Below are 23685 nucleotides of genomic sequence, written 5' to 3' on the forward strand. Positions count from 1 at the left end.
ATCAGAGTAGATAGTAGATCATCAGAGACATCTATAACTGCCATCTGTATTTAACACATATACACATTATTGAACGAAGTTTATATTGATTTATTAGCGTTATAATGGAACATGACATTGTTCTTGGAAGTGCCAAATATGTTTTTGTTTGTTTGTTTTTCAGTGGTTTTCCTTTCAACCAAATGTTATCACAAATGAGTTCCTCCCTAAATACTGTTTAGTTTTAAATAAAAATTCTCGTTTATAGATGTGTCTAATAACTCAGATTAATTGCTACTGAAATAAAAAAAAGAGTGTTTTGTATGTTACGAATGCGAGTACTTTTCTGTCATGTGTTAGGACAGAATAAATGATTCCAGGGTAAATTTAACATTTAAAGTGAAAAGTTTGCTATATGCAATAAAAGAAGATTATATTCATGAATTTTAGGTACAGAATGAATGATCTGAATGTAAAATGTTACTGATGGTCCTCATGCATTAACTTAAGTGCAAGTAAGATGATTCGGAGCACCGGTGGACAACTTTATTTTATCTCAACTCAAGCGTTGAATTCAAATTCAAAACCAGCATTTTTCAACAGCAGCATCTTTTACTGAAATCCCACACAAACCAACAAAAATACAAAAAAAAAAAAAAGACACATACTTAAAAATATCTACAAAGGTTTTTTGTTTTCGTTTTCTTTTTTTGTTTGTCAGAACAACCAGCGAACAACAAAAAGTCATTTTTTTTATAATAGTATTTACATAAAATAAAACAGATTTCTTCTTCCATGACCTCTGCCTCTTTGTTCTCTCATTCACTCTGAGGCTTGTAGCTAACAGAGGCAGCGGTTTGGCTCTTCAGGTTCTGTCTCTTCCCATTGACTATCAGGAGCAGGGGAGATTCCACACGAATACTACGGAAATCAAAAGACTGGAGAAAGGAGGGGAGAGACCAAGAAAGAACGGGACTGTCACTGTTGTGCATAAACGCAAACGTTCGTTAAAAGTTCAGCTGCGCTTGCGGACAGAGTTAAATGTAATAATGTACGTAACTGTTCGCGTCGGGCACTGACCTTGTCATTGTGTGTCACACTATGTCGTTTCACCTGTGGTTCAGGAATGACAACGGAGTCCCCTATCAATACTCCCCAGCTGTCAGCTGTGTTGTAAACCATGACTACACAACATGTCTCTTCACTATCCACCATTCCAAATGTGCTGATAAAGGTAAACAGAGAGAGAGAGAGAGAGCTTTAAACACGCAATCCCACCGAACCACATTAAATTTGCAGACACACTGGGCGCATAAGTAAGAACTGAGTTGAATAGAGGGTCGACTTACAAGGCCATGCGACCCTCGGAGGCTAAGCTAAACACCACCTTGCCCAGAGCAGCCACCCCGGCATTGTGGCCATGTGTGAGGGCGGAAAAGCACCGGGGCTCCAGGCTTCCTACGCGGCCTGTGGGTGAGCGGAACTGAGGAGAGGCGCATGGTCCCAGAGCAGACGCATTAAGGGAGGAGAGCATCGTACGCAATCGCCGCGCCTTCACTTTCCCCTGACAAGAGACAGAGAAAGATTAGAGCGCCGACTGTGTTTTGTCAGAAGGCAAATGTTGACACTTTGCTGCCATCTGCTGGATAATAGGAGAAACTACCACAGTCACTACCAGAGAATTTGCAACTCTAGAACCACTTAACCTCTTGGCGATATATAACAGTCGATCATTAGACATGACTACCAAATAAAAAGCATTGCCTTTCATAACTGAGGGTACACTCATTAATGACTGGCTGTGTGACACTCGTCAGATCAATGTCCATCAACCAGCATCCGTGCTCGGAGAAAGTGCTGGTCCCATAGCCTTGCTCACACACACCTTATTTTCTAACAGTGCAGTGACTCGCTCCAGATAGTCCAGCAGCTGCCTCTCTCTCTCCGGAGGCTCCTCCCACCCTGGATCAAGAGCCGCAGCCCGGCTGTAGCCAGCCAAAGCAGAGCTGTACATCTCCTCATACTGAAAGAGCTGGTGAATAAAAAAAAACCCCACACAATCCTGTCTGTTACTATCAACTGTTTACCCTTAATGTCAACTTATCAGTGTAAAACAATGTCAGACATTTTATTTTTCCAAAAGTGCTAATTTCAGTAACTGTGAATCTGATCGATCGAGAGGAATCAGCGTTAATAGTTTCAGGATTCGTCAGAGGGACAGGAGATCAGGAGGGAAACATGGGATGGACTCAGGAGTGGCTCTGTTGATGGACTCACCGTAGCTCTGTTGAAGTGCAGGTCAGGGTTCAAAGAGGATGATCTGTCAATTTTTTCCTGCAATAAGAAACAAGAGAGAGAGAGAGAGAGAGAGAGAGAGTGAGAGAGACAGAGACAGAGACAGAGAGACAGAGACAGAGAGAGAGAGAGAGAGAGAGAGACAGAGACAGAGAGAGAGAGAGAGAGAGAGAGAGAGAGAGAGGAAATTAGCATCATTGGTGATGGAGTGTGCCTCATACGCTGTTTGTGGGGGTGTGCAGAGGTCCAGTACTCACAGCCTGTGCGTACGCACTGAGAGCCTGCTGGGACATCTGAGGATTTTGCCCACTGGTGAAGAACAGGGAAATATACGCATTTCCCAAGATATCTGTCCATTGAAAAAAAAGATTAATCTCCCATGAACTCATTCATCGACTTCATAACACGTTGAACTGCGCAGAGCTTCACATTAAATACGTATTTTATATCCAGGGCGACAGTGGGCGTGGCTAACCTATATAAGCACATCATACTCACACCAAGACGTCCCGTCTGTGACGTCCAACTGCACCGCCTGTCTGGCCATGTCCACGCTCTCCATGATACGTTTGCCTTGCTCCTGTGCGTCCCCACCAGGAGGCAGCTGTCTCAGCACCATAGAAAGGCTACGAAGAGACACTTTGTTCTTGCTCTGAGAGGAGAGATGAACAAAGAGAAGGAGTGATGAGACAGAAGTTCATCCGAGGAGGCCACCTTAACTTCAGTCGCTGAACTGTCAGGGCACAAGCGCGCGCCACTGGCGACTGGCGTTCAGCACAATCCCATTCGATTTCGTACGTTGAGAATTGTGAAAGAACGTCGTTTCTCGCTCTCTAACCTGTTGTAGCGCCCCTGTAAAGCAGGTCTTGGCGGCTATTAAGTCTCCTTTCTTCCAGTACTGCTCGCCTAAGGTGTTCCAACCCTCCACCAGGCCGGGCTCCATCTTGACGGCTCGAGACAAGCACTCCTCTGCCACTTGGCTAAATGAAGGGGCCACATTCAAACAGCGGCCCTTCAAGAGCAAGAACTGAGCGCTATGTTTGTATGTCTCTGTCAAAGGAAGAGCACAGCAGCTGAGGCCTTTGAGATGATTTTTTTTTTTTGCATTGATTTCTATCACTCTATATACTTTGGGTAGAGTTTAATAAAAACCTAGTGCTACTGCAAATTCATTTATCAAGCACTCTTAATATTAGTAGTGTTAATATAAATTAGTTTATTATGCTCTTGATAGGGTAGTTTCATGCTCTTCAAATATGCCAAAAGTGTAGTGAATTCATGTAAAACTCACCTTCTTTCTCTTCCAGCTGCTTGAGGGTTTGGTCCATCTCTTGGGCAACATCGTTCTGTTTCCTACCAGCATCTTCTACACTGTGAGTTTCAAAGTAGCAATCCCTAAAGTGATATAGTTGGTCCACAAGTTCCTAGCGGAGGAAAATGCATTTTGACATTTATGGCTATTTCATAGCATCCAAAAGGCTGTTCGCACATTTCAGTCTTCATCAGAGACACCATGACGTAGCTGTACAAATAACCTGCATATTTCGGAGTGAAGAAGATCTGAGCAAATGAAGATTATTGTTTCGTTACGGATTCACAGACCACAATACCAGGGCATCATCAGTTGTCTTAGTGACAAACCCTTGGTAACAACGACGAGGAAGGCAAACCTGTCAACGAGTGACATCTAAAACAGCTAGACTTTTCTGACATCTAAACCAACACGATGCTAGTCATATGTAAATGAGATACTAAACTGAACTCGAGAACAGACCGAACAAATACCTTCAAAATTTGTAAATCATCTTTTTCCTCTGTTGTTGTCTCGCTACTGTTACCAACTTCGGCCATTTTTGGGTAATTGCTTGCTGCAACGGTAGAGTGACGGACACACAGAACAAGATTTGAGAGTGACACCTACTGACTCGAATGTGCATGTAATTGATGATGAACAAAAAACAGTAAAGTTCATTTTATGCACAGTCTACCAAAATCTATGCAATTCTTACACTACTGAAATAATTCTTACCGTTAAAACTGGGTTACAATTAGAGCGAGCATAGCCTAAAACTATCAGGGACATGCACTTACTTTAGCGGAAGAAGTATGTATGTTTGTAACAGGAAATGGGTGTTTTACGAAAATATGTCCGTGTACTTGTTTAACCAATTATTTTGATAGGAGTTTATTCAGTTTACGTATTAGCCTATAATATAACATACACAGTAATTTAAAATTGCATTCATATTAACTATTAAATGATTAATCTATTTGGTGTTTCCCTCCATCTACACGGAATTTTGATTCTCGGTATTGGTTCCTAGCTACATCGCGGGCGGGAGTCATACGTTCGAGTTGTCCGTTGTATCGATAGGGTACACTGTTCAAACGTTCACCTGGCGCTTCACTGTCCCAATGTTTTTTAAGTGAAACACGTTTTTGAGAAACTGTTGCATTTTTAAAATGTCGGATACATGGAGCAATATTCAGGCTCACAAAAAGCAGCTGGACTCACTGCGAGAGAGACTGCAGAGGAGACGAAAAGACACCACGCAACTTGGCATAGGTAAGTTAGTTCATTTGTTACTTTACACTTGCCGGGTGAGGTAATGGTCTCTGTTGCACGAAGAAACCATGTTAAGCTGAAATCTGGTACGGTATTGCAAGGCTGTTTTCTAGACAACTATGCAGACATGTAGACTGAAGTAGCGCAGCGCTGTCTGCCGAGCATGCTGAACAGAAAGTAAGAGCGATATATGAACCGCCAACAATTAGTACTGCGAACGAATTGCTTTGTATTTTCCGTTAAAATTTTGTGAATGAATTCATTAATTAGAATGTATACGTGTGGCAGGCTATTGTCGCATTTCTGTTGTAACCGTTTGGGAGATAGTTACGCGAATTCAGACACCGACTGATGTGAGAATGATGGACACGAGGATGTCTTTGTTTGGGCTCATCAGATGTTGCCGGTGTCGAGGGGACGTCTGTTCGGAGTGACAGCCCTGGGCCAGCTCTTCAGAGCCCCCCGCAGGTGGAGGTGGAACGTCCCCCGGACCCTGAGCTTGAAAGAAGGCTGCTGGGATACTTGTCTGATCTCAGTCTGTCCCTCCCCACTGACTCTCTATCTATTACTAATCAACTCAACACTGTAAGTGTGTGTGTGTCCTCATTTGTGTGACAATACAAGGAAACTGTCATTTTAAATTGACCAGAAGTGTAGTTGCTTGAATAACACAACAAGTTTTTTTTTTTAATCATTTTTCTTTATCTTATCTCTCACATCTGCTCTCCCTGACTATTCACTTTTTTTCCCCACTCAGTCTGAAACACCAGTGTCGCACGGTTGTATCCAGAGTCTGCTGCTCAAATTTTCCGCCCAAGAGCTGATTGAAGTCCGGCAGCCAACCACCTCCTCCTCGGCATCGTCCTCCTCCTCCACCTCCTCATCCACTCTAGTAACCTCGGTAGACCACACCAAACTATGGGCCATGATTGGAGGTGCAGCTCAGTCCCAGAGAACTGGTGTCAAGAGGAAAGGAGATGATCTTACCCACCATAAGAGGGCTCCAGGCTCCTCTCCCTCAGTGCAGTCTCCCCCATCACCCAGTCAGACTTCATCCATCTCCTTAGCGCCGGCCTCTTCTTCCCAGATGTCAGGGACGTCTGAGTGGAAGTCTGGAGGAGGAGTGGGAGGGGCAGAGAAGAAGAGTCGGACCAGTAAGGGACAGACCTCACATCTGGACATGGAGATAGAAAGTCTGCTGAATCAGCAGTCCACCAAGGAACAACAGAGCAAGAAGGTATAGAGAAAAATAAGGGAGAGAGACGCAGTAGGTCTGTTCAACCGGAGGGACCTCTGTCCTAGCTCACAACTCATTATGTTGTCTGATGAAATTTACCCGATGTGCTTAGAAAGGAATGGATTTTGATGTCTTGGGTAATTTCATAAATGTGGCATTTAAAAGTTTGTATGGATTTTACTGAAGTGTGTACGTGCAGATGGTGTCAAGGATTCTATAGGAGGAGGATAGTCAACCCCTGGTCTATGACTTCAGAAACTGTGTGTGTGTGTGCGCGTGTGTGTGTGTGCGTGCAGTTACAGATGTTGTAACGTGGTGGTGTGTATTGTAGGTGAGCAGGGAGATCCTGGAGTTGTTGAACACCAGCTCTGCGAAGGAGCAGTCCATCGTGGAGAAGTTTCGCTCCCGTGGCCGAGCACAGGTCCAGGAGTTCTGCGATCATGGAACCAAAGAGGAGTGTATACGCTCTGGAGACACACCTCAGCCTTGCACAAAACTTCACTTCAGGTGCATTACACACACACACAATGTCCTGATTCACCCCCCCCCCCCCCTCCCCCCCCCAGAAACTAATACAAACCAGATCCATTGCACTGCTGTCCGTTTCAATTAATCCTCAACAAATGGGGGAAAAAATACTTGCCAAGAAAGAAATAATATTTTTAGGTTTTTTTTCACATCTGTCCCTAATGCATATTGATAACATCAAACCTTAAAAATTATAGTATCATTTTTGGCTACTTGTAGATGTCTCCTTATGCATTTCCCTATGGTAACTAGAGTCACACATTTGTTTTTTCAGGCGAATCATCAATAAACACACAGATGAAAGCCTTGGCGACTGTTCCTTTCTCAACACCTGCTTTCACATGGACACCTGTAAGTATGTTCACTATGAGATCGACAGCCCCCCGGAGGCCGAGGGGGGGCCCATGGGGCCGCAGGCGGGGGCCGCGGAACTGGGCCTGCACTCAGGAGACGGCGACAGCAACGTGGGGAAACTCTTTCCTGCACAGGTGAGGGAGGGGTGCTCTTATGCAAATAGTTATAAACAACAAAAGAATTCAGAGCTCTGTACTCCACATACTTAGTTTAAACAAGTCTGACCCCACGAGCCCGGCTTTATAAGGCTATAAAATGTTAGTCATTTATGGCTCTTCCCATGCCTCATAACTTTGCTGCATTGCCCTTTACATGTACATCAATTGTGACTCCTCTAATAATCTCGTCCTTGGCACAGTGGATATGCTGCGACATCCGGTATCTGGATGTTTCTATTTTGGGGAAGTTTGCGGTGGTTATGGCCGACCCTCCGTGGGATATTCACATGGAGCTTCCGTACGGAACGCTGACGGACGACGAGATGAGGAAGCTGAACATTCCAATCCTGCAGGATGACGGCTTTCTCTTCCTCTGGGTCACAGGAAGGTATGATCGCTCTTTCCAGTGATTGGTCTCTGCTCAGTGTCCATGAGAACTTTCAGGGTTCCCATGGTCATGGAAATCCTAGAATAGGCATGAAATTTTAAAAACCCATTTTCCGGGCCTGGAGAAGTCATGGAGTTCAGTATAATCATTGAAAGTTTTGGAAAAGTCATGAAATTTGATTTTGTCATACCAGCGGCATGGGAGATATAGCAGATAAAGTTTATCTTATTGTATATTTTATGGATTAATGCGCAAAATCCAATTGCTTCCGCCTCCCATTAAACAGTGTGGAGAAAACACATTTTATCCAATCTCATTTCGTTCTCCATGAACCTTCAGTCTGAGCTCCGCCCCCCAAATCATTCACCATGTCCTAAGTAGTGTAAGGGCATAGGAAATCTAATTTTGGTTGTCGGACATCACAGTGATCAAATTGTTTTATTTCTACGAGGCGGGCGTATTCTATGCAAAACATCAGTGGCTGAAGGATTTGTCTGATAACGTCATGACTGACAGTAAATGCTAGCAGTCTTAGACAGGGTAATTCACTTTGCTGGGGAAGTTCTGCTTGCCCAAACGAGCGTTTAACTGATGTTGACAAATATGATTTATGGCCTAGGATTTAACTTGTCCCGCAGTGCCATTGCTTTGAAAATAATCTTGATTAGTTGTAGGCTGAGTAAAGATAGGGTAGCCCTGCGCTATTACTTATGAAAGGTATATGGCTTCAAAGCGACCTATGCTACCAAGTGTACCATGCATTTAGCCTGTTAGCAAAAAGTGTGCTTCAGCCTGCTGTCACTGGGGTATGCCAGGACGGTTAGTCAGCAACAAAACTTTCAACTCAACGGGTAGTTGGGCGCAAAATGTTCGCTTGGTATTATGGTAACGTTATTTAGTATCAGAGTGCTTTTATAGCTCTTTCATTTAAGAAAGAGCAATATAATTGCAGTGTCTGTGCTTTGAATGTTTGAAGTGAATGTGAAAATAACTGACATTAGGTGGAATGGAAAAGGTGGTTGTTTAATTGTCATTTAATAATTAGGCCCAACCTGTGGAGTAAAGTAAGCAATTTTGTGTATGTGTAGATAGTGACAGTCAGGTCATGGAAATTTCATTGAAGGTCATTGAAAAGGTTTGAAATTTTGTCAGTGAAAATGGGTGGGAACCCTGAACTTTGTATTATAGCTTAAGGAGATTTTCCGTCGATATATAAGCACCCGTGATTGACAGATAATATATGTTCAGGGCTAAACTTATGAATTGCATAAATATCTTACACATTTGGATTAATCTCCCTTGATCTTTCTCAATCTCAGAGCCATGGAGCTGGGCAGGGAGTGTCTGAGTCTTTGGGGGTAAGTGTTAAAGTGTTACAAATTCTAGAAACACTTCAACAGGTAGATTTCCAGTTGGATCTCTCTCATTCTGTCTCGTTTGCTCTCTCTCTCTCCCTCTCCCCCTCTCTCTCTCTGTCAGGTATGAGCGTGTGGATGAGATCATTTGGGTGAAGACTAATCAGTTACAGAGGATAATTCGTACTGGAAGAACTGGACACTGGCTCAATCATGGAAAAGAGCACTGCCTAGTCAGTATATGTGTGTGTGTGTGTGAGTGTGAGTGTGAGTGTGAGTGTGTGTGAGTGTGTGTGAGTGTGTGTGAGTGTGTGTGAGTGTGTGTGTGTGTGTGTGTGTGTGAGTGTGAAGTTTGTTCATGTAGGTGAATCAAAAGTATACTGTTTATGTTGAACTTTCTTCTCTCTCCTGTGATGCATGTGTAATTCTCTCTCTCTCTGGCTCTCTCTTTCTCTCTCTCTCTCTCTAGGTGGGTGTGAAAGGCAACCCTCAGGGATTTAATAGAGGCCTGGACTGTGATGTCATTGTTGCAGAGGTCGGTATTACACGTACTAATACATGTATTATAATAAGGTACGTCACGTCCTGTGGCAAGAAAAGTAATATTTCTCACGTCCACTTGTCTTAGGTGCGCTCTACTAGTCACAAACCTGATGAAATCTACGGCATGATTGAACGCTTGTCCCCAGGGACTAGGAAAATTGAGCTTTTTGGACGACCTCACAATGTCCAACCCAACTGGTAAGAAATTGTTCCCTGTGCATGTGTGAGCGTGTTTGCTTGCATGCCGTAAATAGCTGTAGCGTAACACCACCACACGATCTTCCGCTGTCTCTTGTTCTCCCTTTCACGCTCCGTCCGTTTTCAGGGTGACCCTCGGTAATCAGTTGGATGGAATACACCTCTTGGACCCTGACGTGGTCGCGCGCTTTAAAAAGCGCTATCCGGACGGAGTCATATCCAAACCCAAAAACATGTAGCAGCCAGTAACTCACAACATCGCTGACTTTGAGAAAAGCCTTAGAGACTAAACAGCTGAAAAGCTGAAGATGATAGTCTTTTCAACGAATGGACAACCATAAGAATTTTTTTTTTTTTTTGTATTAATGAATATTTGTAATAAAACCATTGGAAGAACTATTGTGTGTTTGGGGTGTGTGTGTGTGAGTCATGCTGTCATTCCATAAAATGGAATTTATTTTCAATAACACATAGTATTTTACGAGCGGATGTTTGATTTCCATCAAAACAAAAGGACCAATGCTTTACGCTGAGAACAAATTTGTTTATTTCATTTTGTTCTGAAGTATTTACATTTTGGGTGAAAATTTGGTTTGCATTTAAAAAATATAAATGTTTTCCACATCAGCTGATAATTTTTTGTTTCCCCTCAAAACACGGGTTTCACTTTTTTTTTTTTTTGTACATCTGTGTAAGAAGATTTTAGAAGGGATATCTGGACTGTACTAAGTTTTCTGGAGTTCAGAGGAGCATACTGGATCGAAAGTGGCCACATCTAACTTCAGAGAAGAAATTTGAAGTGTTTTAAAATGACAGGAGAGAACACACAAAATCACGACCGGAAAGGCCCTCAGACATGCTGTAACCTCATTATGCTACGTTGCAAAGCCTAATTCTGTATACAGACGTCCCATCCTAATTAGATGGACATCCCCCCAAATCTGATTCTGCTCTGTCTGTCTTTGCTACACTGTCTTTATATGAAACGTCAACAACTGTAATGTGCTTCCTTTGGTTTATACGCCTAAAACTGTCTTAAAAATTCAACCAAGGCTCCAAGTTGATTTGAAAATGAGGAGCTGACATTTGGCCAAAAGGGAAGGGCACTTTACAAAATGAAAAATCAAACTGACATTTATACATGTTTTGCAAATATGCTTAAAATTTTGTCAAAATGAAACAACAGCAACAAAAAAATATGGTACTGTGATTCAAACTCGATATTTGGAAAAATGACGAGTAAAATAAATGTGCATTCTGTTCGAAAGTAAAGACCTAAAGACTATAGGTGTGTGGAAGTTTAAAGCTTATGTCTCAAATCCACACCTTAACCCCAAGTTCGGTCAAACCTGGTAAAGATTAGTTATGCATCTGAGAAACGGGAAGACATTAAAGGCAAAGCCTGTCTGAAAATATGAGCAAAAAAAAATGCACTTGTTGGTAAAAATGTAAACACTGCTCGCTAAACGTCGGCTATTCACACATCCCGAAACATCCTCACCTCACCAGTTCGCACATACATTCAAGGTATCCGAACGTTAGTAACTATGAAATTAAGCATTACATCGCTATTGACCATTTTGTAAAAGTCTCTGCGGAGGAGTTGCTATGAAGAATGCGAAATCAGCCTCATCCATCTTGCTTGAATGATGATGACATCTGTCACTCCCAGCGCAGCGACAAAATTCCTCCCCACGGTTCTCAACCCTGGAGCGTTTAACGGGAAAGTTCGTTTTCAGAGGCGGTTAACGAGTGACGGCGGACTCAGTACGTGGCATCCACGGCATTGAGGTTGCTGTCCATCTGATGTCTGAATGAGAGTCGTGCTTTCTGGGAGAAGTAAGCCTGGGGACTACTCAAGCTACCTCCAGCTTCCCCGTCACTGCTCCAAGACGTCGTGGATGACAGACGAGGCTTAAGGTCCTCGGTGGACACTGTGGGTTGACAAGCAAAATACAGGGGAAACCAAAAAGAGTTAAACGAGGGTAAAAGACAAACTTTCCCAGCAGTTGTATGACATGTATGGTTTGTGTTTGCGCATGCTTCAGCATTACGCAATTCTCCCGATTCTACTGTCTCTGGAATTTTCTTTTAAAATTCCATGAGTGCTTATCCAACTTTGCGTGACATAACGTCTCACCCAAGGCATCTAAGACTCAACATAATGGTTTGGTTAGAGGATAAGTTGAATGAATTGATATATAATCAATAAGTATGTGTTAAAAACTCAAGGGACCTGACAGACAAGACATTGTTTTTTTTGGAGAAGTTACAGAACAGGCGGAAACGTTATCTTTTTGCTGACCTGTGACGTTGCTTATTTCAGCATGCCCTAGTGCCTTAACACCCCTTTAGATTATCAAAAGAGAGGATTTTTTTTTTTTTGGCATTCAGGTCAGTTTCTTAATCAAATATTTTTTTTCCTCCCTACTCCAAATTAGTCATATCAGACAGATTTTTACACAATACGCTCTTTCTTGTAAGTACACGAAAGCGGAGTAGGCCAATCTCTAACCTGACTCAGGAGGGCACTCGCGTGCCTTGCATCGCTCTTTACAGCGCCTGTAGAATGGGAAGCACTGCAGCACCTTCACGCCCATTGGTGCAAAAACCGCTGTGGAGAGAGGAGAAGAAAAACGTGATGAGAAGATATAAAACAGTGGACGGGGGGACAGCAATCGCTTTTACTGCAGTTTCCTAGATTTTTTTCATGCCACTCGGAAGAATTAATTACTTCAGGTGACTGTCTATGAATTATCCTCTTTATTTATGTGGTGTAATAGAAAGAGAAAAAAAACAGTTAACTTTGATGCTTCTCTGCAAACTCGTGTAACTTGTTTCTTTTAGTAACAAGTGAGAACGCGACGCAGCGACGTAACCTCTTATCATGATCGTATTACCGCTGCCATTAAACTGGAAAGTACAAAGCGTTCAATTGTACGCTAATCTTAATACGACAAAGAGCCTAAACCTGAAGAGAACCCTCAGACCAGTCAGTGTGTAAACCTCTTGAGTATACGTCAGTGGGCTACTCAGACACACGATCTGATAAACCCTTGACTGAAATTATACGGAGGTCATGTTTCAAAGACAGACGGACAAATCTTCCCTAGATAGCAGTGAGAGTTTTAAGCCAGTCACCAGACGGAATTACTTCTCTCAGTGTGCCATGCAATGGTAGACACGTCAGTCTGAATTATTTCTGTAGTGGAATTTCGGCCTGTGTCTATTTACATAGTGTGTGTCCCATGAAAGAACTGTGATATACAATCTATTTGTAGTCTAAGGGGTCAGTAGGCTGACTTTACGACTTGCTCACACAGCTGACCTCCACAAGGAAAGATAAGACACCTTTAAAGTTGATCAGTGGGAGGGACCCATAAAATAATGCTTCCATTTGTCTGCACAGAAGTTCTGTGTCAACATACACTGGTCTGTGGTGATCACTTCTACTGGAACTTTGAGCCTCTAGGGGTTTTTTTTGTGTGTGTGTGTGTGTGTCTTTTTTGTTTTTTTACTCCAATTCTCTTTATGGCTAAGGGCTTGGGGCTTAGGTATTAGAGAGCTATTGTAGTTGCCAATCATGGCCTTTTTCCTCTTTTAAAACCTCTTTTAAAAAAAACATGTCACCCCCTCCCAATAGGAGGAGAGGTGTGCACTCTTGTGACAGAATGGCATGTGACCACTGAACCAGCAGACGTGCAACACTGAACGTCTCTCTCTGTTGCTCTCTCTTTCTCTCTCTCTCCCACACATACACACACACACCCTTTACCACAATCCCACCCATTCCCCAGTTATTTTTACATCTCCTAACGATTAGGTCACCTTCCAGAGAACTGACAGTTTTCACACACAACCTCTATAAACCATCTTCAGCTCTAACACTGAATTCTGGTTTTGGTCAAGGCATAGTCACATCAGTACGCTTTGGACTCATGACATGTTGTGGGTGTTAGATTTTGATTGATATCCAAAGCAGTTGTAAATTCGTATAGACTCAATGTATATTTTAACATATTTGCATACTTTCACGTATGGTTAACATGACACAGCAGAGTAGACTGTTTTTATGTTTTCCTATTTATTCATATTAAATAAACATGCCACATAATTGCAATGCTGTTGCTAAAAGCCTCGATTCGTTTTTTTATTTTAAAAAATGAAACGGGCCAAAGGTGTGGTCTTTTCATCCATTTGAGAACCTCACTGGATTGGTTCTCACCCAAAGGTCTAAGAAAGGCACCAAACTCTATTAGTGGAATTTTTCTGAAATTTATTTGCATTGGCTTTTAGCCGCAGGAAATGCTTTTACAGTTATTAAACCTAAATACAAAGGTATTTCACATTGTATGAAGTTAGACATCCCTCCTTACCGACGAAGAACAAAAAGTTCAGAGATTAGCTCCAGGAGCTTTCCAAGTACTGGAATTATGGAATAATTGAAAATACTTTGTGTATTAATATGCCCCCTGGAACCTGAGCACATGCAAGTGTGTGAGCGTGCACAAAAACACACGCACACGCACACACACACACACGCGCACGCACACACACACACACACGCACGCACACACACACACACACGCACACACAAACTGAGCAGATGGCTTGGTCAGTGGTGAGGAATTTTGGGCCATTGCTCTTAATACCTCAGCTCTGGTTCTCTGGCATGAACCACAAGGGACATAGTCCAGATCAAATCAGAGGGAGAGGGAGAGCGAGAGACACAAACTTTTTCCTTTTCAGTTTATTTCTGAACGTAATGTTTTTGCCCTGAGCAGCATGATGACGTGGGGAAAGCTATACCCTAGAGTTCAGTGGTTTTTTTCTGTTGAACTGGTCATTTGCTAAACAAACCTGCTATTCTCAGATACTTGCATATTCACACTCAGACAGGGTCTATGACTGTATTACAGAACATAAGTGTCAGTTTCTCATGAAACAGACTGTTTATATGTGTGAATTTCTTGTGTTTAAATGCTCTGATCTCCATGTAAACTACAACACTCACAAACGTCAAGAGGAGAATTCAGCAGCACATTTTCCATGTGTTTATCCAAAGTTTACTAACAACACAACTTGCCGTCTCCTATTCCCAAGTACTATCTTCTGTCCTTTTCTGAGAACTGTAAGCTTTGAGTTCCTGTGTTTATGTGCACTAATAAGATTACCTGTGCTTTGGAACATACTTAAAACACTTACTTCACGATGTTTGATTCATCAGATACAATTTAGTTTACAGCTGTGTGTGACTCATCAAAATCAGCCTTATTCTGCAAAAGCAACTGTTTTTCCACTGATTGTATCTTATTTGTTGTTGACGTTTGTTACTTAACAAGCTAACAAAACTGAAATGTGTTAAAAGCCCTTTTTTCTTTCTAACTTTTTCTTTCTTTTCTTTTCTTTTTTTTCTTTCTTTTTTTCTTTTTTTTTTTTTTTTTTTTGATGCATGAAATTTGAGCCAAAGTGTAATCACTGTTTCCATTACGACAATGAAAGTTTTGAGTTGTGTGCATGAGCAGTGGGTATGTTCACTGTTAAGTACTTCCCAAAGACTATCCTCATGTGGACCTCACTGCATCTGCATCATTCAACAAAACACTAATGCCCAATCATTTCCCTAAGCCATTCGAGCAGATGTAAAGACTACTGGTAGATATCAGCAGAATGGTAATTACATTACATGTAATGGTATGCAACCGTTATTATGTACATGTATATTTTGCATTCGGGGGAAGCCGTAGGCTACTGCTGGGCGGGGCTGCAGTATGATTTTATGACTTCTTGCTGTGCACTGAGCTAAACTGAACTGTCAAGATGCCATTTCTTTCTTTCTTTCTTCTTTCTTTCTTTCTTTCTTTTTTTCTTTCTTTCTCTTTTAACAAGTAACTACCCTGGATTTCATAGCCCCCCCCCCCCCCCCCCCCCCCCAAAAAAAACCTCATGCTGAATGACAGACTTCTCATATATGCTTTTAACTACTTTAAATAAGCCCAAACCAATGACATTTCATTAACAAAATGAGGGGAACACACTGATCAGGTTACTTAGAATGTATTTGGCCTAAGGTCTTCGCTACAGACTCTGTCTTAATAATGGGACAGTTGATGAAGCGAAAACTGAGTAGTTACAGATATGAATAAAAGGAATGCTCATTAGTGAGGCTTCACACAGTGATAGGCAGGATTCCCTGTCGCCGAAAGCACTTATTACTTGTAATACCCCGTGGGTAATCATTACTGGGTTGGATAACTCTTAGAACTCTGTCTGCGCTATTGTATACGGACAACAAGATTTAGTCAGCGCCAAATCTACATTCTTTCTAAGTAATATATTAGAGTAAAACGGTGTCTGTTATCGGGGTGCTGGTCGGATATTTCAGTAGGCTGCTGTTTCACACCGTGAAAAGCTTTGCAGCGGTGATAAGCTCAAACGTGTGCTCTATGATACAGTTACGATTAATTTAATCGCAAACTATAAACTGCGTGATCTGTTTTAACCCAAGCTTTCTATGGCGACCGAACGACAGACGGAGCTAACCCTAACCCTAACCCTTTCAAAATTACAGTGGCCTATTTCCCTGACCTTTTGCATGGATTTCTTGAAATCTCAATCATTTGAAATACGTATGTCACGAAATGTGAAACTGTGGTGGTTCAAGGGAATATGTCGATCACGTCCATTCTCACATACAGCAACGCGCACGTGCTTCCTCGCTATTATTAGCCCTCGCAGCATAGGCAATGCAACATAAGTGTGGTACGTGCGCACAGTCATCGCAATTGTCTACCTGATGTTTAAACTGCATAGTTAAAAACACAATGTAGGGACGCACCAAAGCCATTGAACCAAAACTATGTGAAAAGCACCCTAAATAAATCTTTCCGTGTTACAGACAAGCCGTAGGTCATGAGAAAAGTATCTATAACAAACCTCTGAATCAAAGACAATGTTTATCGTAATGAAATATCTGGCCAAAATATTTATCCGTTGAAGAGAAAGCACTGTATTAGTAACGATCGAGAAACTTATCATTAATTTTTAAAAAGAATGAATTTCTTTTACACTTCTCACTGACAGCACAGAGCTCCGAACACTTCACTCACATTCTACACTTGAAATGCCTGTGTCGTAAGTGCTACTCTCTTTAAATACATTTCGAGTGCTAGCTACCCTCCCACTCTGACACACCTCCTGCAGAAGCAAAGTAAACAGCAATACTGTACGTCTCAAGAAAATAGGCAACTTAATGTCGTAAACTGGTCCAAATGCTAGGCTGAGTGCGACGTCCAGAGCGACCCGCAATTGATATCTGAAGTCAAAACAAACTTATATAAACTTTATATATATATATATAAACTTTTTTTCAAATATTGGAATAATACTTACCAGTCGTAAAAGTCTTCGAATTGTAGAAGGAACCGTGATAAATCGAAATTTCGGAAGATTACGAAACTCTGAATCAACTGCACTGCAGGTTTAAGCTTGATCTCAGATTTATCTAGGGTTTTTCTAGTTAGTGACAATTTATCGGTGGCGCGCTATGGGAGCGAGCTAGCTGAGTTGCGCTCTGTGTTCCAACGATGACAGCATGGAAAGGATCATGCGCTCGTGCAGAGCTTTGGCTTTAAATAGCTTATCTCTGGAGCGTGGCCACGAGTCCCTCCCTCGTCGGTGCCTCTCCATCCCACACACACCCCCAAGCAGCGCCACAGTTTGACAGGTTTCAAAAAGAGAGAGGCAAACATTCTCCTTTCATTCACAGCGGGTAAAAGGTTTTAAGTCTGCCGACAAGTTAATCATAATCCAAATGTCCATCTTCTGAATGTAACGTCAAAACATGGACTTGTAGCTGTCCTTGTGAACAAGAATCTGTCTGAACTCTGGTTTGTAGGCTAGATGGAATTTTTTGTTGTCAAATTAGCTGGATATTTCTATTTAGACAACAGCTGCAGCAAATTTATGAATGAATGAGCGAGCGTTTGTGTGTGTGTGTGTGTGTGTGTGTGTGTGTGTGTGTGTGTGTGTGTGTGCAATACATTAGAGGGATTGTCATGCCACACAAGTCCTGCTGCTTCCTATTGGATTACTAACTGTAGTCTTCAGCACCAGTGCCAAAGTGATTAGATCGCGCATGCAATAAGGAGTCAGTAGCGCTCAGAATCCCTCTGCCTTTTCCACTGGTTTGTGTCTGAATGTTATGTCTGAAGCGTAATGACCAACAGAACAAATCAGCGAAGGACAGGAGGACAGGGGCTTCTTTCTCAAGTTCTGTTGCAAGACATGCCAAATGAGAAAGAGCAAGAGAGAGGGATGGAGAGACAGAGACAAAGACACAGAGAGAGAAACAGAGAGAGAGAGACAGAGACAGAGAGAGAGAGAGAAAGTGAAAGAGTGACAACCTATCCCTCTTTGACACTTTAACATAATCATCTAATGAGAGCTTACATGTTTTCTAGGAACCCTGTATGGTGGTATGATTGCAATGCTGTTTACAGGTGAGGCAATTTACTCAGAACAGACTTCCTTAGTGTGAGAGTGAAACAGAGCCAGACTGTGTGTGACCACACCGTCCTGAGTAAGTCATTTCTACAGCACTCCATTCTGTGTGTGTGGTTGACTGAAAAAAAAATCATGTTTTCAGTGTAAAGAAAAGATTAAGAACTACACACAAGAAGATCTACGACTCGCTGCCCGAGTTCTGCTGAATTACTGATCATCAGTACAGGTATAGACCCTCGCGAATCTGTGAATTAATTTAGCACGTTTAGTCCGGTGAACAGTGCATGCAGCAAATTCCAAATCAGAAAAACGTTAGACTGAGAGCTATGGTGTATTACAGAATTACTGTCTTCTAAACTATCTGAATGTGTTCCTCTGCCCTCATCACATATAACCACCAATCTTACTTATATCATTGTGGGCAATGTGAACTTTATTTTTGAAACACTGGGCACCTTTCAGGTCCTTTAATGTGTGTAGGGCAAATACAATAATCATTTGATATGTAGCAACCATATATATATATATACCTGAGCTCAGGTTGTAAATTCTGAGAAAGATGCCGTCACACCTGGCAGCCTAAGAAGTACCCATCCCTTTCTTTCTTTCTTTCTTTCTTTCTTTCTTTCTTTCTTTCTTTCTTTCTTTCTTTCTTTCTTTCTTTCTTTCTTTCTTTCTTTCTTTCTTTCTTTCTCCACCCCTTGATTTGTAGCTGCTCTATTTTTCTCTGTATCATTCAATCTGACTAAATCTGACATCCCTGTGAAGTGAAGTGGGTTGCTGATAGCTCCTGCCCCATTGCACTGTATAACTGGGACACTATCTATGAGAAGCATACACTGGAAACCAGTTGATCATTAACTTAACCAGTAGGACTTTGATAAAGGCAAACCTGGCTCAGTACAGAGTTATAGAATTTAGAATATAGATTTATAGAAATATAGAATTTATGTGGTGCACTGAAAGGTCAGATAATCCATATAATTATATTTAGGTGTGTATCTGGTGACTCTGTGTCTGATGATTAAGTCCAAATGCACTGACTGATGATTTTTCATGTCTCTGCCCTCTTGGCTCTGTTTCCCCTCTCTTGTTTGGCCTGGCAGAATTAAGGATATGACAGAGAGATTAAGTAACTTCTCTTAGAATTGCATAACAGACCTCCGCGGTCCATCCATAAACAATATTAATCAGAGGACAAAACTAACTCAATAACATAAGGTCATGTTAGGTTTTTTGCAGCTTCAGGTGCCGTCCATTAATCCTATATAAAGTCTAACATCATTACAAAAGCCTTTCCTGGAATACCCTTTGAGTGACCATTTTAATTTATGTTTATTGTCATGTAGCGGTCTGTCTTTATTCTATTTCCAGAAAACTGAGGTCAGTTGTGCAGCTTTAAAAGGAGAAGCATTCTTCTATGTGTCCATATAAACATTTTGAGGGCTACCCCTCCCCTTGTAAGGGAAAGAATGTTTCCTAGCAACACATGATTGTATATCTGATATGATACAGTCACCTTGAATCTATGACGCACTCGGCAGCTTCATATTTGAGCCCACCTCTCCCTGATACATGCATGAATGACTGCAAGCCCATTGGTCAGCACTAAGCAGTCAGCCATTGTGTTGTCATTCATTGTCGACTGGAGACCAATCAGACAGTTTTGAGTTGAACATGGCGTTGGTGAATCCTTGCCCTAGCTTTGTTCAGTCGACTGCTGTCCCAGAGGTCAACTAGTAAGAGATAAAAATAGAGCCAGCATAAATAAAGGTAGTGGAAAGAATACTATAAGGATGTCACAGCTTGATGTGTGCTTAGTAGATAATTTAATAATTCTTTGCAGGCACTCTTCATAGGACAATCAAATGTCAAATACAGCCATAGAAAATGTTAATCACAGCTGTTAATATACTTCATCCTTAAGAGAATGCATATAAATTTTGGACATCTCACTCTCTCTCTCTCTCTCTCTTTCTCTCTCTCTCTCTCTCTTCTGTGTGTGTGTGTGAGAGGGAGAGAGAGAGAGAGAGAGAGAGAAAGAAAAAAAAAAAGCAGAGTAGAAGATGAAGAAGAGGAAGAATATAACCAGGAACAAGGAATTAACAGCACGTGACAAATGTCCCCATAAGATTTAAGTACGTAATTCTCTGAATTCGTGGTTAGTCAAACGACTCCAGTCTTCTTGCGTGACTTGCATGATTGATTAATGACTGCTACTCTTCCTTCCTCTGTTTGTGCTCCCAGAGTCCACACTGTGCTCATTCTCAGGCTCCGCCGTGGTCCAGATCGAGTCGCCTGAGACCAGTTCAGCAGCCAAGTGTACCCAAATTGTCCCCTCCCATTCTCCTCCTGCTGTGTTCCTGTCTTCCCTTGTACAACTGCCACTTCTTTCCCCTTTTTTTTTTTTTTTTTTTTACTGTATTCCTTCACTCACCCTTGTTACGATACAGTCTGCTGCCTCTGTATCGGTGCCCTGTGAATTTAAAGCTGTGCCTCTGTATCGGTGCCCTGTGAATTTAAAGCTGTGCCTCTGTATCGGTGCCCTATGAATTTAAAGCTGTGCTATGAACATGCTTCGTCCTTTGGAAGCCCTTAAAAATGATCATTTCAAATGTTGCCGAGGTCCAAATACCGAGAAGGATTTGATGTCTCGTGTATTTTGTTCAGACGCCTCACGGGAAGATTGTTTGCCGAATGTAAAACTGATAGATTACGATCTGTCACATGCCACTGTCACGATGAAATTCAGAGTTGTCGGTTCCCCCCCCCCCTAAAAGAGATAAAAGAGGATTTGATTTTGTTATTTTGTCTATGTATGTGCGGCAATGTGAACTTTTGTTGTAATAAAGACCTTCATGTGGAGTATCTCTGGTAAAAAGACATTCATTGTGTTTTTTGTTGTGCACCCCCCCCCCCCCCCCCCCCCAAGTAGCACTCTGTTCTGTTCTGTTCTGTTCCGCTCCATTCTGGTCTGGTTTGCTCTGTGTGTGTGTGTGTGTGTGTGCGTGTGTGCGCACTGTCCGTCTGGTCTTGTTAGCAGGGGTTCTGTGTGGTCAAATGGTCAGGGTTTAATTAATGCCTCTGAATACCCACCAACTGCTTCTCCAGTGGGCCTGTTGTTTTTCCTTCCGCTGTAGCCTCTAAAGAGGAGAGGAACGGACGATGGGAGAAATGAAGGAGAGGTAAAGGTAAAAACAGGAGAGAAGTAGAGCAGACAGAAGACGATAAAAAAAAAGCAAAAAAAAACAATGTACATGTGCAGACTCAGAGAAATTGTCGTTGTGTGCGAGCAGAAAAGTGCAGTCTCTCTCTAACTCCTTTATTTGTTGCAGTGTAAATATCTGTCTCGGTTTGTTAGTTTCCTGTGTGTATTCTTACTGTTGTGTGTTGTGTGTACCAGGCATCAACAGAATATTGCTTTGCTCTGATCTGCTCACTGATGTGTCTGTGCTTTGTCTCCTAAAGGATTTCACAAACAGCCGAAAACACGAAAACAATTTGTTTTTAAAAAAAAGAAACCATGGCTCCACATTCCACAGCTCTCTTTCTCTTTCTTTCTTTTTCTCTCTTTCTCTTTCTCTTTCTCTTTCTCTTTCTCTCTCTCTTTTCACTCTCTCTTTCGTCACAGTTCATCTGTGTTCATCTCATTCAACTGTCACCTCCCAGTGTTCCATCTCTCTGGTCACTGTGTGCATGGCATGAGGAGTGGCAGAGAATGTGCTGTCCTTCATTACCCTGTTCTCTGTGACTCCCCCTCCCTCCCTCCCTCTCTCTCCCTCTCTCCCTCTCCCTCTCCCTTCCCCTCTCTCCCTCTCCCTTCCCCTCTTGCTCACTGTACTTGGGACAGAGCGTGTAAGCAGATATCTCTGTCCCGATGTGGGCTTGTAAGACACGTTTCACAGCTGTAACCAGTTCTAAACCAGTTCCTATTCCCTCACATCCTTAGTTTACATAAGACTTTTAAACGTGACTGGATTCAAATAAGTAATATTATGCTGGTCCTTCTTATTCTTCTGAATTGGTGATTTTTCAACTATGTTAATTACACCAATCCAGTACTTTCAAATCTGCTAAAACAGAGAATAAGGAACAGTCCGGGGGCTGTATTAGAAGTAGGTCATTGTTTATGGGTCGTGGTTTGTGTGACAGAGCTAGATTTGTTTGCCAGTTTTTCTCTCCTATTATGGCTGAAGAATGCAAAGCTTGTTTGTATTTTCCCATCATGCTCAGACAAGAAATTGTGCCTAGGCCTTTTTATGGAGCGCACCTGTATTTATCCATGGCTGAGAAAGGCTATTTATCTCCTGAGTTAGGTAACGGTTTCGGTGAATGATATGCTGGTGGTTGAAAAAAAGATTATAAGACTAAGCAGCCTTTGTCCAAACATCACTGTTTTTACAGCTGCAGTGCCTAAAGTGACCAACAGGGGTGCATTTGACCTCCGACCCTGCTTTGTCACTCCATCCAGTTTATTCTGGATGCTAGTGTCCAGTTAGAACATTGTAAAATCACACGACAGCATGTTATAAATTGACAGAGATCAAGTTAGCATTTGTTGCCAAGTTGGAAATGTGTTATAGAGATGAGTTATTCATGGTTATTGTGATGTTTAAATGCATGATGTAAATGATGTTAAAATTAGCTTTCCCTCAGCCCAATTCCTTTATTTTTGCAAATGAAGAAGAGTTTACTAAAGCGGAATTTGCAAATCAAACTGGATTTATTAGAAAAAGCAAAAAGATACACGACAACATTTATATCCAGTCTATACAATAGTCTAAAGAGCAATTCATGGTCATATAAAACTGATTTGAAACTCAGTAGAGATACTTATTAAAATAAAAACAAAATTAAATAAATTCCCACACCACAAAGACCACTACTGGAAAACAGACAAAGGTTTCTTTAAGTCTGTAAATCTTCTTTAAGTGGCTCTTACGACATCAAAACGGAAACTCCAAAGAGAGACATTTCTCATTATCAGTCAATTATTCATAAGCACAGCAGAGGAACTTAATTAAATAATTCATGCAGAAAACAAATAAATACCACAGACCATGACGATCTAAAGATGTTCACAATGAAAACAGATTATTTTAGAATCATTTCCTGTGTCCCAAATTACGCATGTTCTCCGAATTTATCCTTTGAAGTCAGCATCCTATATTACACAACGAGAGTCTGTCGTGTGATAACCAGTACATAACGCTCTCCGTGCGGTGGCGTTGCTTTGAATGTGGTGGTGTGTGTTTTTTTTTTTTTGCTAGGTGTTGGAATGTCCGTAAATTGGTGACCGGATAAGTCATCCGAAGAGACTGAAGACGGAGGTGTGAAAATAACGACAGACAGGACGAAGCAAACGGCGATCTCGATTTCTTCCGAACATCTCTCACAGCCCTCCCTCCTCCTGTAAGACAAAACACGGGAGTGAAATTTATCTTCAAGGTGTGATTTCCAAAAAAAAACCCCAAAAAAAACAAATGTTACCAACATTTAGGAATTTGTGTGAAAATAATTTAGCCCTTTTATGTGAAATACATGTGTGTACGTGCAGAATAGACGTACATATTCTGTTT

General features: G+C 41.8%; 3 protein-coding genes and 1 long non-coding RNA gene across 4 annotated transcripts in view; 1 reads left to right on the forward strand and 3 right to left on the reverse strand.

Moving 5' to 3' along the window:
• Positions 1 to 797: 797 nt before the first annotated feature.
• Positions 798 to 4344, reverse strand: ttc5 (tetratricopeptide repeat domain 5). Its single transcript, XM_030780898.1, has 11 exons — positions 4304 to 4344; positions 4060 to 4142; positions 3566 to 3698; positions 3113 to 3324; positions 2773 to 2926; positions 2532 to 2623; positions 2257 to 2313; positions 1865 to 2011; positions 1329 to 1543; positions 1060 to 1204; positions 798 to 917 (listed from the first exon to the last, which is right to left on the reverse strand). The coding sequence occupies exons 2-11, from the start codon at positions 4123 to 4125 to the stop codon at positions 798 to 800; spliced, it is 1341 nt and encodes a 446-aa protein (XP_030636758.1). The 5' UTR covers positions 4126 to 4142; positions 4304 to 4344.
• Positions 4345 to 4737: 393 nt separating this feature from the next.
• Positions 4738 to 9840, forward strand: mettl3 (methyltransferase like 3). Its single transcript, XM_030780889.1, has 11 exons — positions 4738 to 4840; positions 5238 to 5425; positions 5598 to 6077; positions 6409 to 6584; positions 6880 to 7093; positions 7318 to 7505; positions 8825 to 8863; positions 8985 to 9093; positions 9330 to 9395; positions 9489 to 9601; positions 9729 to 9840. The coding sequence occupies exons 1-11, from the start codon at positions 4738 to 4740 to the stop codon at positions 9838 to 9840; spliced, it is 1788 nt and encodes a 595-aa protein (XP_030636749.1).
• Positions 9841 to 10268: 428 nt separating this feature from the next.
• LOC115817583 (uncharacterized) lies at positions 10269 to 17196 on the reverse strand. The gene is made up of 3 exons (XR_004025434.1): positions 16994 to 17196; positions 12117 to 12215; positions 10269 to 11535 (listed from the first exon to the last, which is right to left on the reverse strand). It is a non-coding gene; the product is annotated as an uncharacterized LOC115817583 (long non-coding RNA).
• Positions 17197 to 22810: 5614 nt separating this feature from the next.
• tm4sf5 (transmembrane 4 L six family member 5) overlaps positions 22811 to 23685 on the reverse strand; it is a 5167-nt gene continuing 4292 nt past the window's right edge. Inside the window, exon 5 of the mRNA XM_030780905.1 lies at positions 22811 to 23516. Coding sequence (XP_030636765.1) covers positions 23499 to 23516 — 18 coding nt within the window. The 3' untranslated portion in view covers positions 22811 to 23498. The remainder of the gene's footprint in view (positions 23517 to 23685) is intronic.

The sequence above is a fragment of the Chanos chanos genome, chromosome 7 (assembly GCF_902362185.1).
Source record: "Chanos chanos chromosome 7, fChaCha1.1, whole genome shotgun sequence".
NCBI classification, from domain to species: Eukaryota; Metazoa; Chordata; class Actinopteri; order Gonorynchiformes; family Chanidae; genus Chanos; species Chanos chanos.

Bases quoted from the DNA above. Each gene is read 5' to 3' on its own strand.
- ttc5 (XM_030780898.1), bottom strand. From the start codon at position 4,125: ATGGCCGAAGTTGGTAACAGTAGCGAGACAACAACAGAGGAAAAAGAT. The intron at 3,325-3,565 runs GTGAGTTTTACA...TTCCTTTGACAG, and splicing joins GCAGCTGGAAGAGAAAGAAG to AGACATACAAACATAGCGCT. The intron at 1,544-1,864 runs GTGTGTGTGAGC...GTCTCTTGTCAG, and splicing joins CTGCACTGTTAGAAAATAAG to GGGAAAGTGAAGGCGCGGCG.
- mettl3 (XM_030780889.1), top strand. From the start codon at position 4,738: ATGTCGGATACATGGAGCAATATTCAGGCTCACAAAAAGCAGCTGGAC. The intron at 4,841-5,237 runs GTAAGTTAGTTC...TGGGCTCATCAG, and splicing joins CACCACGCAACTTGGCATAG to ATGTTGCCGGTGTCGAGGGG. The intron at 6,585-6,879 runs GTGCATTACACA...TTGTTTTTTCAG, and splicing joins TGCACAAAACTTCACTTCAG to GCGAATCATCAATAAACACA.